Source organism: Pyxicephalus adspersus, chromosome 2, assembly GCF_032062135.1.
Source record: "Pyxicephalus adspersus chromosome 2, UCB_Pads_2.0, whole genome shotgun sequence".
Lineage (NCBI taxonomy): Eukaryota > Metazoa > Chordata > Amphibia > Anura > Pyxicephalidae > Pyxicephalus > Pyxicephalus adspersus.
Window position 1 is genome coordinate 140,565,549 of NC_092859.1, and position 14,261 is coordinate 140,579,809.

At 39.6% G+C, this 14,261-nt stretch overlaps 1 protein-coding gene across 1 annotated transcript in view; it reads left to right on the plus strand.

Annotated features, from left to right (window-relative positions):
* The window catches only part of IGF1R (insulin like growth factor 1 receptor), a 150,712-nt gene that overhangs the window by 90,887 nt on the left and 45,564 nt on the right, over window positions 1–14,261 (plus strand). Inside the window, exons 3-5 of the mRNA XM_072402669.1 lie at window positions 7,452–7,761; window positions 9,147–9,286; window positions 10,493–10,637. Of these exons, the coding sequence (XP_072258770.1) occupies window positions 7,452–7,761; window positions 9,147–9,286; window positions 10,493–10,637 (595 nt within the window). The remainder of the gene's footprint in view (window positions 1–7,451; window positions 7,762–9,146; window positions 9,287–10,492; window positions 10,638–14,261) is intronic.

Consider the following 14,261-nt stretch of genomic DNA (forward strand, 5'->3'; position numbering starts at 1 on the left):
GCTTCCTCCTGGTTCAATGGTGTTTGTGGTATGAGCAAATTATTCCACATTCCGATCTTTGGACATTTTGTTTGGTTGGAATGATGTAACTTGCGCTCACCTGTGTGGGATTTGTAGAGCCCTGGCACCCGCAGGGTAAGCTGGAGTGTGCCATGCACCCTGGCAACTAACGCTGAGCTGCTCACGTGCAGCTCAGTGAATTTTGAAAGATTGGATGGTGATCAGGCAGGTAAGATTACTTCTTGCAGAAAGGATAAAAGCTTACAAAAACTTTGCATTCAACAGGGCTATGCATAACAACCATCCATTATGTCAGCACTGGTAAAATCCTATTTTTTTTTTTTTTATACATTTTTATTATTGGTTATTAAGGGATGTAGTGCAAGTAGGAGGTTTCCCAATTCCATGGTGTATGAATATAGCAGAAGACTATCCCTATTGCCTGTCCCTTTCTGCACTTGAAGCTCTGTCTGATGCCAAATTTTTAAATCAGAAATTTAGTTCCACTTTAACTTCCCACCACTCCATATCTCCCCATCTATTGTGTGATACTCTGGAAGAACCCTTAGGGTTCCATGGAACCCTGGTTAAAGAATTCGGAGTATAATCCCCTACTATTGTGTGATACTTGCCCCACCTCCTAGATTGTAAGCTCTTCAGGGCAGGGTCCTCTCCTCTTCCTGTGTCATTATCTGTCTGTCATTTGCAACCCCTAGTTAATGCACAGCGCTACGTAATATGTTGGCGCTATATAAATCCTGTTGAACAGAGTTTTTAAGGACTCTGTATCTATTATGAATGCTGCAGACAGACTTATCCATCCTGCTGCCGCTCCTTGTTTCTCTTCTTTGGCTTCCTTTTCACATTAGAATTGAAGCTCCTGTGCTTTGCCTTCAAATCCCTCCACACTTACCTTTCTGACCGAATAGAAAAATACTCCCCTATCCGCTCTCTCCGCTCTTCCAATGACCTACTAATGACTTCCTCACTCATAACCTCATCACACGCACAACTCCAAGACTTTTCTAGAGCTGCCCCAACTCTCTGGAATGGTCTTCCTCTTCCTATCCGGCTTGCTCCTACTTTCTTCTCATTTAAAAGAGCACTTAAAATCCATTTTTTCAAACTTGTCTACCAATCTTCTTCTGTCTATTAAACCATTACTCACCCACCATTCCATATCTCCCCTCCTATTGTGTGCTATTCCCCCACCTCTTAGATTGTAAGCTCTTCTCGGCAGGGTCCTCTCCTCCTGTGTCACTGTCTGTATCTGTCATTTACAACCCCTATTTATTGTACAGTGCTGCGTAATATGTTGGTGCTATATAATAATAATTTTAGAAGATTTATATTGAAGAGTGTTTTTAAGGAGTCTGTATGAACTTTTATTCCCACCTCGATCTGTGAGGAGATGTAATAAATGAAAGTATAAATATGTTTGGCTGCTTTATTCCATGTTCTCTTCTATTTATAAACTTCCTTTTTCTATTACTTGTGACTGGGTACAGTAGCTTGCAATCTAAATATTACCTTTTATAGCTTGGGAATACTTTGTGTCTGTGTATAAGACGGCCCCTTGACAGTGCATTTTAGGCCACTCATGAATCACAGGGGTTGAAAACATGTTTTTCTGGGTTTGCAACGATTCCCCTGTAGAGGAGTTCACATCCTGGGAACACAGAATCATTTCAGTTCTCCCGGAGAGACACGTGAAATCCTGTGGCATGCGCTACTGTAACCTCCCAGAGCAAAGCTTCCAACCGGTGCCTGCTATGAGCTTGCCCATTGTGTCAGGAGCATTGATACACACGTCTGACACCAGCTAGGCATGTAATTGCCCAAAACGCATAACCAACGCCAGTTTTTCAGAATAACTGCCAAAACCGCAGGGCAACGCGGCCTCTCCCCTCTGATTTTCGCCCTCTTTCTCAGCACCAGACAGCTTGAGGTTTGTTCCTGCGGGACACAGACCTGCCTTGTTAGGAAATCCATCCACGCTGTTTAGGGAGCATACAATGCCTCAAATAGCTCTGTGTATAGTAAGCAGGAGTGGAAATAGGCCATAAGCACAAGCAGGATGAGTTATAAATATAGAATATTCTGCGCCCTCAATTCCACACATGTTAGTCATGGTAGTGCAGTGACAGTTTTACACTTATAAGGTATATACAAACAGGACAGCATGCCGCCGGGTCTGCTTAGCTTGATCACTTTTTAAGTGCTAACAGTTTTTGTGTGGGAAGTGCAGCAATAAGTTTTTTCACTTGGCAAACATGATAAACTGCAGGTCAAAACGCAGGGTCGACTTATAAAAATGGGTGCTTTTGCCCATAACCGATTCCTTGTTTGACCTTTTGTTGCTTTTTTGATGAAATCTAGTCGCCATGGCATATAATATTCTTACTTATGTGCCAGTTTTTTGGATAATTCAGCCAGGCTGTGAACGATTGGTATGAGATAGAAACGCCATAGAAAAGCAACCAGTCAGATTTTTTTGTTCCATTTATGAGAATGTATTTTTTCAAAAGGCTACAATTTTTTTTTCTTTGCTTAATATTTCCAGCAAAAGTCATTCTTGCTTGGCCAGACAAACCCAAACCGTGTGTAATAAATAAATATATATACCGGTGTGTGTGTGTGTGTGTGTGTGTGTGTGTGTGTGTGTGTGTGTGTGTGTGTGTTATATATTTATATATTACACACCGTTTGGGTTTGTCTGGCCAAGCAAGAATGAATTTTGCTAGAAATGTTATGCAAAGAAAAAAATTGTAGCAAAAAAAAAATTCTTTCTATCGCTATGTACACAATATTATTGGAAACGAACGACTAACCATCAATTGCTCGATAATCGTTAACAAAGAAAGTGAACGACAGGCCAACGTTGGTGAATGTCACTGGAAACGAACCACCATCCCGGCGGATCTGATTGGGTGCAGATCGTTCACTATCTATTTATTGTACAGTCGTTCAGTGATCGTGGATGGTTCTGCGGTACACTTTCTCTGGTACACATCACTTCCTGCATCCTTCAAATGATCGTGTCTAGTGTGTGTACATTATTGGTGGATTATTTTTGAACCCGTAGCAGATTCTCCTGGGAAATGGTATCTTGGTCCATCAACCAATCTTTACACCAAACCCTGTGCTTCTTCACAACTTGTCCTTGCACGTCATGTTCATCCTGCTCCTCACTTAGCACATACACCGTAGCAAAAGCTACTTTCTTCTTCCTTGAGACGATGTGGAAAGGCATATTGCAGAGAGAGGTACGTGGAACAGTCTGCAGGATGAACGTTCCTTGACAAAAATGACTGATCGTTCGTACGCACACTCTTTTTGTAATAACATTCAGAACGGTCTTTTTCTGTAAGTCACTTCCTGCATTGCTCAAACGATCATATCTAGTGTGTGTACATGATCTTTCAAAATAATCGTGAATAATCGTTGATTGGTCGTTAATCGTTCATTTTCCAACAATAATTATTGCAAGTGTGTACGTAGCCTATGTCTATCTATCTATCCATCTATCCTGTGAAGTTGGCCAGTTGTTTGCATTCCCAGCTTCAAAAAAATGTAAACATTTTAGGAGGACCGCCCTTCTAATTGTGACATAAATAAGTTCTGTGTCTTTTTACATAAACATCGCTCTTCTTTATTCAACAGCAGTGTGTGTTCGCTGTGTCCTTCTGTGTAATTCTGCTGAAACAATTGTTGAACTGTGTTTTTCTCCTGCGTTGTACAGAGTTCTTTCATTGCTTACAAACAGTATATCGAAGTGCAAATATTAGCAGAGCACGGCGTACATCCATTGATGGATCCGTGGAGGGCACGTGCAGGAACAGAGCCGCTCTGTTATCTAGACCCTCTATGAGATGCCAGTGAGAGGCGCACCCTTCCTGCGTGGGCCATTTGTTTTGTGTTTTGTCCATTAAAAAGGATGCTTAGACTTGAAAGAATGAATGGCAATTTTGTGTCTGATGGAAATTACAGCTGCAGAGGAGTCACTGCAAGGTTGGCCTCCAATGGCCCTTCTTTTGCTGTCAGATTGCTTCCCAGATTCCTAGCATGATATACAAAGTAAATGCACATTTTTTGGTAAATGTCTTTACTCAATTCAATATAATACATAAAAAATGTTGTCTACATCTAAAGTCTACAGTATAAAGTATTGTCTACATAACACTGCAGAGAATACTTGTAACTAGAAGACCTTCCAGTTCTCTTCTGCTCCAGACAGTCCCTCGCTCTCATTTTTTTAATTACATTTTGTATTTATTATTTCAGCCGTCATAAGACCATACTTACACTAACTTATACAAATAGTCTAAAAAGCATTATGTTTTTATGTGTGTGCTTGATTATCATTTGCTAACAAATATTTATCATTTTTACTCTCTTCACATTTAGGTTAGTCTTTAGGAATTTAAAAGTACTAGTATTTTTACACAGAACAAAGATCATATTGTGCTTGTTCATCATCAAAATCAATTACATTTTCCAGCTCCCTAATTGGGAACCTTTCCTACTGCATATACCTTCACCATATGCAGAAGTTGTAAATCCTGATGATCTTCTATATGTTGATAACCCCAATATAGATCAGGCTTTTAGTTGCTATATTAAATTCAATATTGATTATAATTTGGGCCAAATAAACTGCTGCAATTGCAATGATATATCTGTAGGTCAGCCTAAAAATGCTGCATTGCGTTTTCTGACATGCAGATTTAGGGGTCATAAATTTTTTTTTCTGTGTTCATCACAATTCCTAATAATGCATTTCGGCTGATAGGCGCCTGTTTTCATGTCTCGTTGTTTCGAAGCATGGTTGAAAACTGTGCAGTTTAAATAAATATAGATTTTTTAAATCTTTCCATGTGTTAAAAGTAGTAACCTTGAGCTGTGATAAAGCTGGAGCATCAGCAGCAGAAACGTCCAGCTGCATAGCTTGCTTGTGGCAGTTCTTTGCTTTTCACTCTTCTGCTGCCTGTGGAGTAGGAAGGATTATGTGAAAATTTACAAGGGGAGTGTTTTTCTCTTTAAAGGGATTCCTGCTACTCTGGACTGCTACAGGTTTGCCCGTTGGGCTGTGTGCCATGGTTTTTGGAGAATAGCAAACAGACATGCCAGGAGCCTTCCCTCACTGGCTGATTATCTCAGTTTGGGCTATTTGTACACCTGGCAGCACATTTGTTATATTAAAACCTGCAGAAACTCTCCGTTTTGATTAACATGAGTTTGCATATTCATCTTATGTGGGAATATTTTTTAGCTACATAAGATAAGTTATATCCACTTGCTGCAAAAATTATTCTGCCTGTGCATCTTCTTAGGCAAAGGATATTATCCCAAGTGTTTTGTTTTGCTACAATGCGGCTTATTAAAGCTCTCCAAGGCTGGAGAGTACACACTTTCATCAGTGAAGCTGGGTGATCCAGGAAACCTGGCATGTGTTTCATAAAGTCATTAGCCATTGCAAATGTTTCCAATCTTGGACCAGATCCATTCCATGTTTGCCAGATCACACAGTCTCACTGATAAGTGTATGCACCCAGCCTTGGGGAACTGTAATAAATCAGGCTCAATCTCACCATGTATTACATAGCTGGGCTCCAGAACACTGGGCTTTGACTATGTCTTTGAAAGGAACGGGTCTACCACCAAAAAGTCCTGGGCTACAGAATAGGTGATTTAGGTAATCAAGAATGAGGATTTCTATTGACAGGTTCTCCTTATGTTGTGAACCTGCTCTTGTATGCTTTCTGTATTGAGGTGGGTATTTGTTTTCTCCACCTCACTTTCTCTTAGGTAGGATGACTTGTCTCTGTAATACTTCCCATTGTGACATTCTCTCATCTGTCCTTTTATTATATATAATTATGTTTTCATAACGCAAGTAGAGCACATTTTAGGGTCATTCATACCATGTGTTGCACAGCGGATTTGGCTTAACCCTTAGCCACTTGATTTCATTTGTACTACAGAGATTTGTCATGCACATTCCGGTTACCTGTAGAGTACTGGTCAATGTTACCGCACTGCAGTACTTGGGTGAGCACTTGGCAAACAGGTAGCAACCCTAGAGGTTGTTTGTGTTATAATACTCATTTGCAGCAACAGTTGTCACCTGAAGTATATACACTATAGATATAAAATACAGGTTATGTTATCAGGTACCTAGTACATCTGTTACTTATATGGCTTTCCTTGTTTTCAGGGAGTGGGTGTAGGAGTTGCATGGTGTTACACTGACCAAGGCACTTCAATTGACACTTCCTAAATCTCGGGGTGACCTCAACGATGGCTCTTAACTCAACTTTTCCCTTTTAAGATTAGTTTCCTGGGATTGTTGGCCATTCTGGAGTTATATGCTAACACACTCTGTTAGTTATATGCTAACACACTCTGTTTGGCACAAGATTGGGCTGTGTTTAGTCAGGTGAAGATCATTCATTGACACTGGATGTTTCAATTCTTACTCAATGTCTATTAGAGGTTTGTTGTAAACATTTTATTGAAGTCTGCATTCTTTGGATGAGTTAATATAATGGTATGGCTTTCACTGTGTAATATTAGGGAAGTTTGTAAGACAAAAGGCATTTGGACAACTTTCCCCCTAACCACAATATATTCTCCGTTCTCCAAAAAGGTAAATCACATATCTGAACTTTCAGGCAACAGGACTATAACATTGCATGTAGTTGTCTATGTGTATGATAGATAATCTTCTGTGGTTAACACTTCTTTGGTATGGGTAATATGGGTGAAAGTTATTAGTGTTATTAGTGACCCCACTTTTCATTTGTTATTTATTCTCAATAGATAAAATGTATTTAGAGGGTTTGCTCGATCAGCAGAATATATTCGTATCATACACATTTCTTATAAAGCTCAGACAAATCAATTCTTTTTTGTTTGTTTTGCATGGAGTTTGATTGCGTTAGATTACTTGTCACAAAATTTGTCCTAATTTGTTTTTACCACTGAGCCACGACATGAAATGTGGGGAACAGGAGTCCCAGAAAAGCAGTTTCAACTTTTTTTCATTGTGAATAGGAGGCGCAGGATTTGACTGGTGCAAAGCTTTAATTCTCACAATGCAATATGTTGGGAATGCAGCCTAGTAATATAGAGCTTCACTGTGGACAGAGCATGATGTCATGTTATGTGGGGCCCAAACCGCTAGGGTACATAAATGTGATAACAGGAAGGAGAGCAGAATAAGAGAAAAACCACAATGTTCCTAATTTCCTTAAAATCTGTACAGAGATAAAAATCTAATATTGTGTCTGGTATATACATTTCCATGCAGTAAAAGTAATTTAACATGGACATTTTTGTGGTAAGATCTTGACCTGAAAAATCCCAATAGTTATATACGCAGGCTTTTGAATACGAAATATGATAATTGTCCCTTATGGATTGTTTTTGTTTTATTTTTGTCTTTGCAGTTTGCCCCAGCAAGTGTGGGAGACTAGCCTGTACGGACAAGGGTGACTGCTGCCATCCAGAGTGCCTGGGAAGCTGTACTGCCCCAAACAATGATAGCGCCTGCGTGGCTTGTCAACACTTCTACTACGAAGGCAAATGTGTCCCGAGCTGTCCCGAGAACACCTACAGCTTTCAGGGTTGGCGTTGCATCACTATGGAAGACTGTGCCAACATGCACACTATATACAACGCACCAAACCGATTTATTCTCCACAACGGGGAATGTGTGGATGAATGCCCATCAGGATATAGAGTCAATGAAAACCAAAGGTAACAAGTCGATTTTTGGGCCTTTACTATAAGTGGGTCATTAACCTTTTCACTTATGAGAAGTTTGGTTTGGCTAGAATATTTACATCTTTTTAAATCTCGCTTCCTATGGTTTCTTTCTAGCCCCAATTTAGTCTATTAGTAGACCGTAAAACTGTTTCCTCGTTTTCTGCTAAATGCATGCCCATATTCCGGCCATTAAATGTCATGGCTGACATAACCAGCCAACAGAAAAGTATGACGGTAGAAAGAAGTCAGCCCAGAGCATGACTCTGCCAGTTGTGTTCAGTAATTGGAGCAATGTATTGAGAATGCACACAAGCACCTGAAAGGGTTTAGTTACGGTTTAGGTGTCCGTTTCCTTGGCTTTTACAGGCCACTAGATTGTTTCCGGTTTTTGATGGTATTTTGTAATGTTTTAAAAGTCATAATAGATAAATCATAGCAACTGCACTGTAGTATTTCACTTGAAAAATGTTTTGCTATTTTTTAAGTATCAATTTGTCGATATTATTAATAATAAACAGTATTTATATAGTGCCAGTGCTATATATTACACCGCACTGTACAATAAATAGGGGTTGCAAATGACAGACAGATTACACAGACAGTGACACAGGAGGAGGAGAGGACCCTGCCCCAAAAAAGCCTTCAATTTAGAAAGTGGTGCACATATCACACAATGGGAGGGGTGGATATGTAGTTGTGGGTGAGTAGTGAGGGTTTTAAGAACAGAAGACCGGTAGGCAAGTTTGAGAAGATGGGTTCTAGGGCTCTAATAAAGGAGCAGAAAGTAGGAGCAAGCCATAAAGGACGAGTAAGACCATTCCATAGTCGGGGCAGCTCCAGAAAAGTCTTGCAGTTGTCCGTTTGATGAGGGTATGAGTGAGGAAGTCATTAGTAGGTTATTGGGGGAGCAAAAAAGGGGAGTATTTTTCTACCAGGTCAGAAAGGTAAGAGGGACAAGAACTGTGGAAAAATTTAAAGGCCAAGCACAGGAGCTTGAATTTGAATCTAAGGTGAAAAAGAAACCAATGAAGAGAACTACAAAGAGATGCAGCAGTAGAGGAGCAGTGGAAAGGATGGATGAGTCTGGCTGCAGCATTCATAATAGATTGTAGGGGAGAGAGTCGGGTTAGTGGAATACCAGAGAGAAGGATGTTACAGTAGTCCAGGTGAGAGATAAGAGAGTGTACGAGGAGTTTGGATCCCTGGGGGACAGGTAGGGTGGATTTTGGAGATGTTGTCCCCATCTCTATCCTTCATCTCTGTTTTTCTTTCATAATTTTGTAAGTACCTAGGCAGCATAACAATTTCGGTGATAAAATGTCTGTCTGTGACTCTTTCAAAGTAATGTTTATATTGCTTTTGCCTGTGTCTTGTAGTATGTTCTGCATTCCATGTGAGGGCCATTGTCCTAAAATCTGCATCGAAGATAAGACAATTGACTCGGTCACCTCAGCACAGATGCTGGAAGGATGTACAGTGCTGCAAGGAAACTTGGTGCTTAACATCCGTAAAGGCCGTAAGTAGTAGAAAACTTGTGGGGACACAAGCCAGTCCATTAAAAGCACACAATCTAAGTGATAATGTCTGTTTCCAAAAGAGTATCGCTTTTAGTTACCATATTGCTTGGTACTTCTTTTAATTTGGAGAATCCGTTTTATTGCATGTTCTTTGTTACAAATTTATCCAGGTACCCAAAAAAACTTGTATGTTATACGCACGAGAAAAATAAAGATCTAGCAAGCTAAGCTGTCCAGTTGCAGGCTGCCCTGTGAATACTGTTGCCATAATAGAGAGTATCGGCAGATGTTTTATATTTGTTGGAAATTAGAAATAGTCTGTAAAACAAAGAGTGCCTTGTTCCTGCACCTTTATCACACCTCATTTAACCGCTTACCTTTTGGCTGAATGATACAGTCTTGGTTGTTTGGCAGCGAGTGCACTGCTGAGTTGCAGGGGTTAGTGTAGAGTCTGCAGCTAGATTTGGACAAGGTTACAGATGGAGTATATCACAGCCGCTCGATTCTGGAGGAAGCTTCAATAATTCATGCGGCCCTAGACTGCAACTGCTGGCGCAGCTTGTGCCAAAGGAGAGGCTGCTGAAAGCTCAGGACCTGTTACTGGCATCCACGTGGAGTATTCTTGGAATCACAGGCAGATCCATAGAGAACTTATGAATAGGAGTTTAACAGCATCCTTTCCTAATTCTGTACCTGTCACTTCTCTGATTCTGAGGCTGGCGGGTGTTTAATCACACGCTTGTTTTGTGGTATTTTAGCCGGATATTCTGTTTTTGATGCCCAGTGTAAAAACTAACCGCCTTGGAGGGGTTTCACTTTTGCCTAATAAACTGAACATAGGAAGGATAAAAAATTTGTGTTCATCTGAAACACAATACAGTCTTTATTCATTTTATGCCAGCGTATATTTTAGGCTAAATTAGACCTAGCAGACGTTGCCATCTGTGTCACTCCCTTTGGGATCTGAGTTTTTTTTTTTTTTTTTTTTTAATCAGAATTGCAAGCATCCCCACAAAATGGAATAGGCAGCAAAAGAATTTCTATGAATAATTCAAAGGCGAACAAATTACATATCCACCTTTTTATATTTTTAAAGTATGAAAATAAGTGTAATGGTCAGAGTATGATGTGTTTTTGTGTATTTAAATGTGTTTTTGGGTGCAATTACAATGTTTGTGTTTCAACTTGTTTTTGTCTTCATGCAGAAAACATTGCTGCAGAGCTGGAGAACTTTATGGGTCTCATAGAGACGGTGACTGGATATGTGAAGATCCGCCACTCCCATGCTCTGGTTTCACTCTCTTTCCTCAAAAGTTTGCGTTACATCAATGGGGAGAACCTTACTGATGGGTTAGTCTACAGACTCCTTTTACTATAAACCTTGTCTTGAAAACCTGTAGATTTGCTGATAGAAAACTGTAATCTTATTGAGTAAACTGAACAATAAACCACAATAGCTTGGATTAAGCCTTACAATGATCTTAAATGTTGACAGTAAGGCTCATGCAAGAATCTGAATCTTTCATCTTAAATCGTACCTAGGGAGAACGCCTAACTTGTTGGTTCTTCCAAGGTTTAGATTATTGTTATACTTTAGCGCTTAGACTTACTTTTTAGTAGAAATCACTTACAAACTTCCCAACCTTTTTTCCTTTAAAGATGGCTTTCTTTTTGCCTTTCTTTCTGTTAGTTGTTTTTTATTTTTAATCATTGTTCTAACCCTTGCTCTTTTTCTGCTAGATAAGGAGGCAACACAGGGGAATCTTTCAGCTTTCTGGAGGATGTTTTGTAGGTGTCTTAGAATGCTGCAAAATTCATCAGTCATTCACAAGCTGGTTTTTTTTTTTTTTTTACACAAATAAACGACTTGGTGTCTGATCTCACTCATACAAAACAATCAGAAGCTAGCACATTGTGTCATGGGAGGGCAAAAGAAATGTGCAGTGGCACAGGAATCATCAGAAAGGAAGAGGGCAATGTAGAGCTAGTTGGACGTGTAATTGATTGAACACTTGATTGAGCAAGTTTATTGAACACTATATACAGCAAAAAACGTATAGATGGGAGGTACACTTTAACAGGGACAACAACTGTTAGACCTCAAGTAAATCTTATAGGTCTTCTTCCCAAGGGCCAAGAGTCAGATTCTGTAAAACGGAATCAATGTGGCAAATGTACTTTTTTTATATGTTAGCCTGCTCAGGTTTAATATCACAAGGTGGAGAATTTGGATTCTTGCATAAGCCTAATAATGTCTAGTTCCCTTTAACATATTTTTTTCCCTGTGTATTAATAATTAATAATTTACATTCTATATGATTACCCTGAAACTGCACATCTGAAAGAACACTTTTGCTATTACCAGTATAATTATATGCATTGTATTGTCATTCTTTAAATATTCCTTAGGTTAGAGACATAACCTCTGTGTGCCTTATAATTTTGTTTGCCCCAGGCATAGAAAGGGTAAATCTCTGCTTAATTTTGTGAGGCTTGGAATGCCAATGTTTGGACACATTCCACTAGTTTCCTGGTTTATCGTTTCACTCCAACACAGAGGAGAAACCTGTTCTCTCTCCTGGATAGCTGGGTATGGGAAACGGGGGCTCCTGTGCAAGGGGAAGCACAGTTTTTTGGAGGTCCTGGGAAAGCTTTGCCTCTGTTAGTTTATCTGACCTGCCTGGTTAAAGTTTCCAGCAAGATGAATTCCTGGCAGCTTCTACTTCTTTTTTACTTTTTTTTCCCAGACTGCTTGGTGTAATGTGTCAGAAATTCTTTTTATTTTACTTCCTTTATCAGCTGCTTCCACACTTCTGGGTCCCCTAAAAAGAGAACCCTAAACTGAACACTATTTTCTGTATTAGTACATGTTGTAGGTGGTAATGTTTGTGCATGGTGCATGGACATCAGAGTCCAAAGCAAGTCAAATGTACATTTCCCTATTGTGTGTTGATTTTTTTTTTTTTCTCCAAACAGTAGACATACGGCCTCCCGCTGCAGCCTTTTTTAGCTTATGTGTATCCACTTTTTTTGTCCCACAAATACCTGTCGATCCTGTTTGTGAAGCTCACTTAATGCAGCTTCCGGAGCTGATGTGGCAATGATGCTGCACTGCTCCTAAAATAGGAGCTTTCCTTGTGTAGGCTGTGCTTGGCATTACATTGGGATGAAAGTGTAGGGTGTGTGGCTATTGGCATTATCACTGCTGATTCACAAGCCTGTGACTTGTTAATTAGCGCCTGGCCACAGTGCCAACTGCTTTCTGCTTTGACAGAGCTGATTGTACTACCTTGATCTTTCCACTGTGATTTAGCAAATACAATTAGAATATAAACCCATTTTTTTAAAGGACCACACATCTATGCAAACGGGGACTAGCTTTATTGCAAAAAGATCTGCATTTTTTTTCCTGCTAAAACAGTATTAGCTTACCTTTTAGGAAACTTACAAATGAAATCTCAGTGCCCAGTATACCTTCTGTTCGTTAATAGATTTCCCAGACTTGTTTAGTAAATGTGATTCATACTTTGAGCTTGGATTGGTGAGACAGGTGAGACAGAGTTCATCCTATCTGTTGAATGTCTCCTCAGTTCACGCTCTCAGATTGTTTTTCAGATGTTGCTTTTTGGCCAACCTTATTTTGAAAGGTTATAGTGTGTGTTGTCACAGGTTAAAAGTCAAGTTAATCAAAACTTGAAGCTTTCATGAAGGTTTTCTCACACATACTTCAGCCAAGACAAACTCTGCTTCCCATCTCTTTACTTTCACCACTGTAGCGGAAGAACAATGAGCAATTAAAGAAACTTTATTTCAAGAAAAGGTTATATTGTCCACAACCCTTTAGACTTCACACTTTATTAAGCATAGTTGCATATAGCATGGTTTTAGAGAGGGGAGAACAGTAGCTACTTTATGCCGTTTGGAGAACACAGTGGCTACCTTCTGGCAGCTTGGCCTTCATACATCACTTTGGCAGACCATGCAGATGGCTCACAGGCATAATAGAGAATCAATGACAAGTAAAGGTTTTTTTTTCAGACATCATTTTAAATATGTATTAAGGCCTTTTAGAGACTTTGCAATATGGCAGGTGTACACCCTGCTTTTAATGTCCTCTTTTGAATGGACATCAGCCCTGCTTATTGCATTTTGTGAACTACGTAGAACAGTGTTTCTCAACTAGGGTTCATCTATGGGCTCCTGGGGATTTCATGAGCAATTAGCTTTTTAGACCTCTTAGGTCAGTTTACCTCACACCAATGATCTTTTTGGCTATCAGTAAAGATGGCATTCTTCCCACTGGCCAACAATGTAAGAGGCATTTTTCTTACTGGACACCACACTAATGTACTGTGAGCTATAGATATATTATAGAAGGCGTTCCCCGAGATCTGAAAGTTATTTTAAAGGTTTCCCTAAATTAGAAACAAAGACTTGGATCCTTCCACTACTACTTATCCTTAACATAGAGTTTAATTGACTAAAAAGTCTGAGTTACCACAGACCAAGAGCAAGGGACGGGGAATTTTTTCGCCCAAAACAAATGCTTTTGTTTGACAAAAACTAGTACATGTCAAGGTGATTTTCATTTCTGATCCCAATTGCTGACCTTTCATCTGATCCAAAGTCAATTCAACAGCACAATAATTATAGGTGACCAACGTCTGGACTTTTGATTGGATGTGGACAGATTGAGTGTGTTGGTAAATATTGATTAAAAGTAATCAAGCACATCCATAGGCGCTCCTATTTGTACTGTTTTTCACCCCACAATTGGAAGGAAAAAAAAAAATGTACACACACCATGTTTTTGGAGTACAGAGGATCATTCAGGTCAGTTTACTGCAAAATTAGCAATGGATATGCTTGTTAGTTCTAGACCAAAGTTGTCCTTTTGATCTGTAAGACAAATGTCACATGTGTGTTCCCCAGAATAGATAACTTTGCCTGAGAAAAACAATAGTCATTACAATG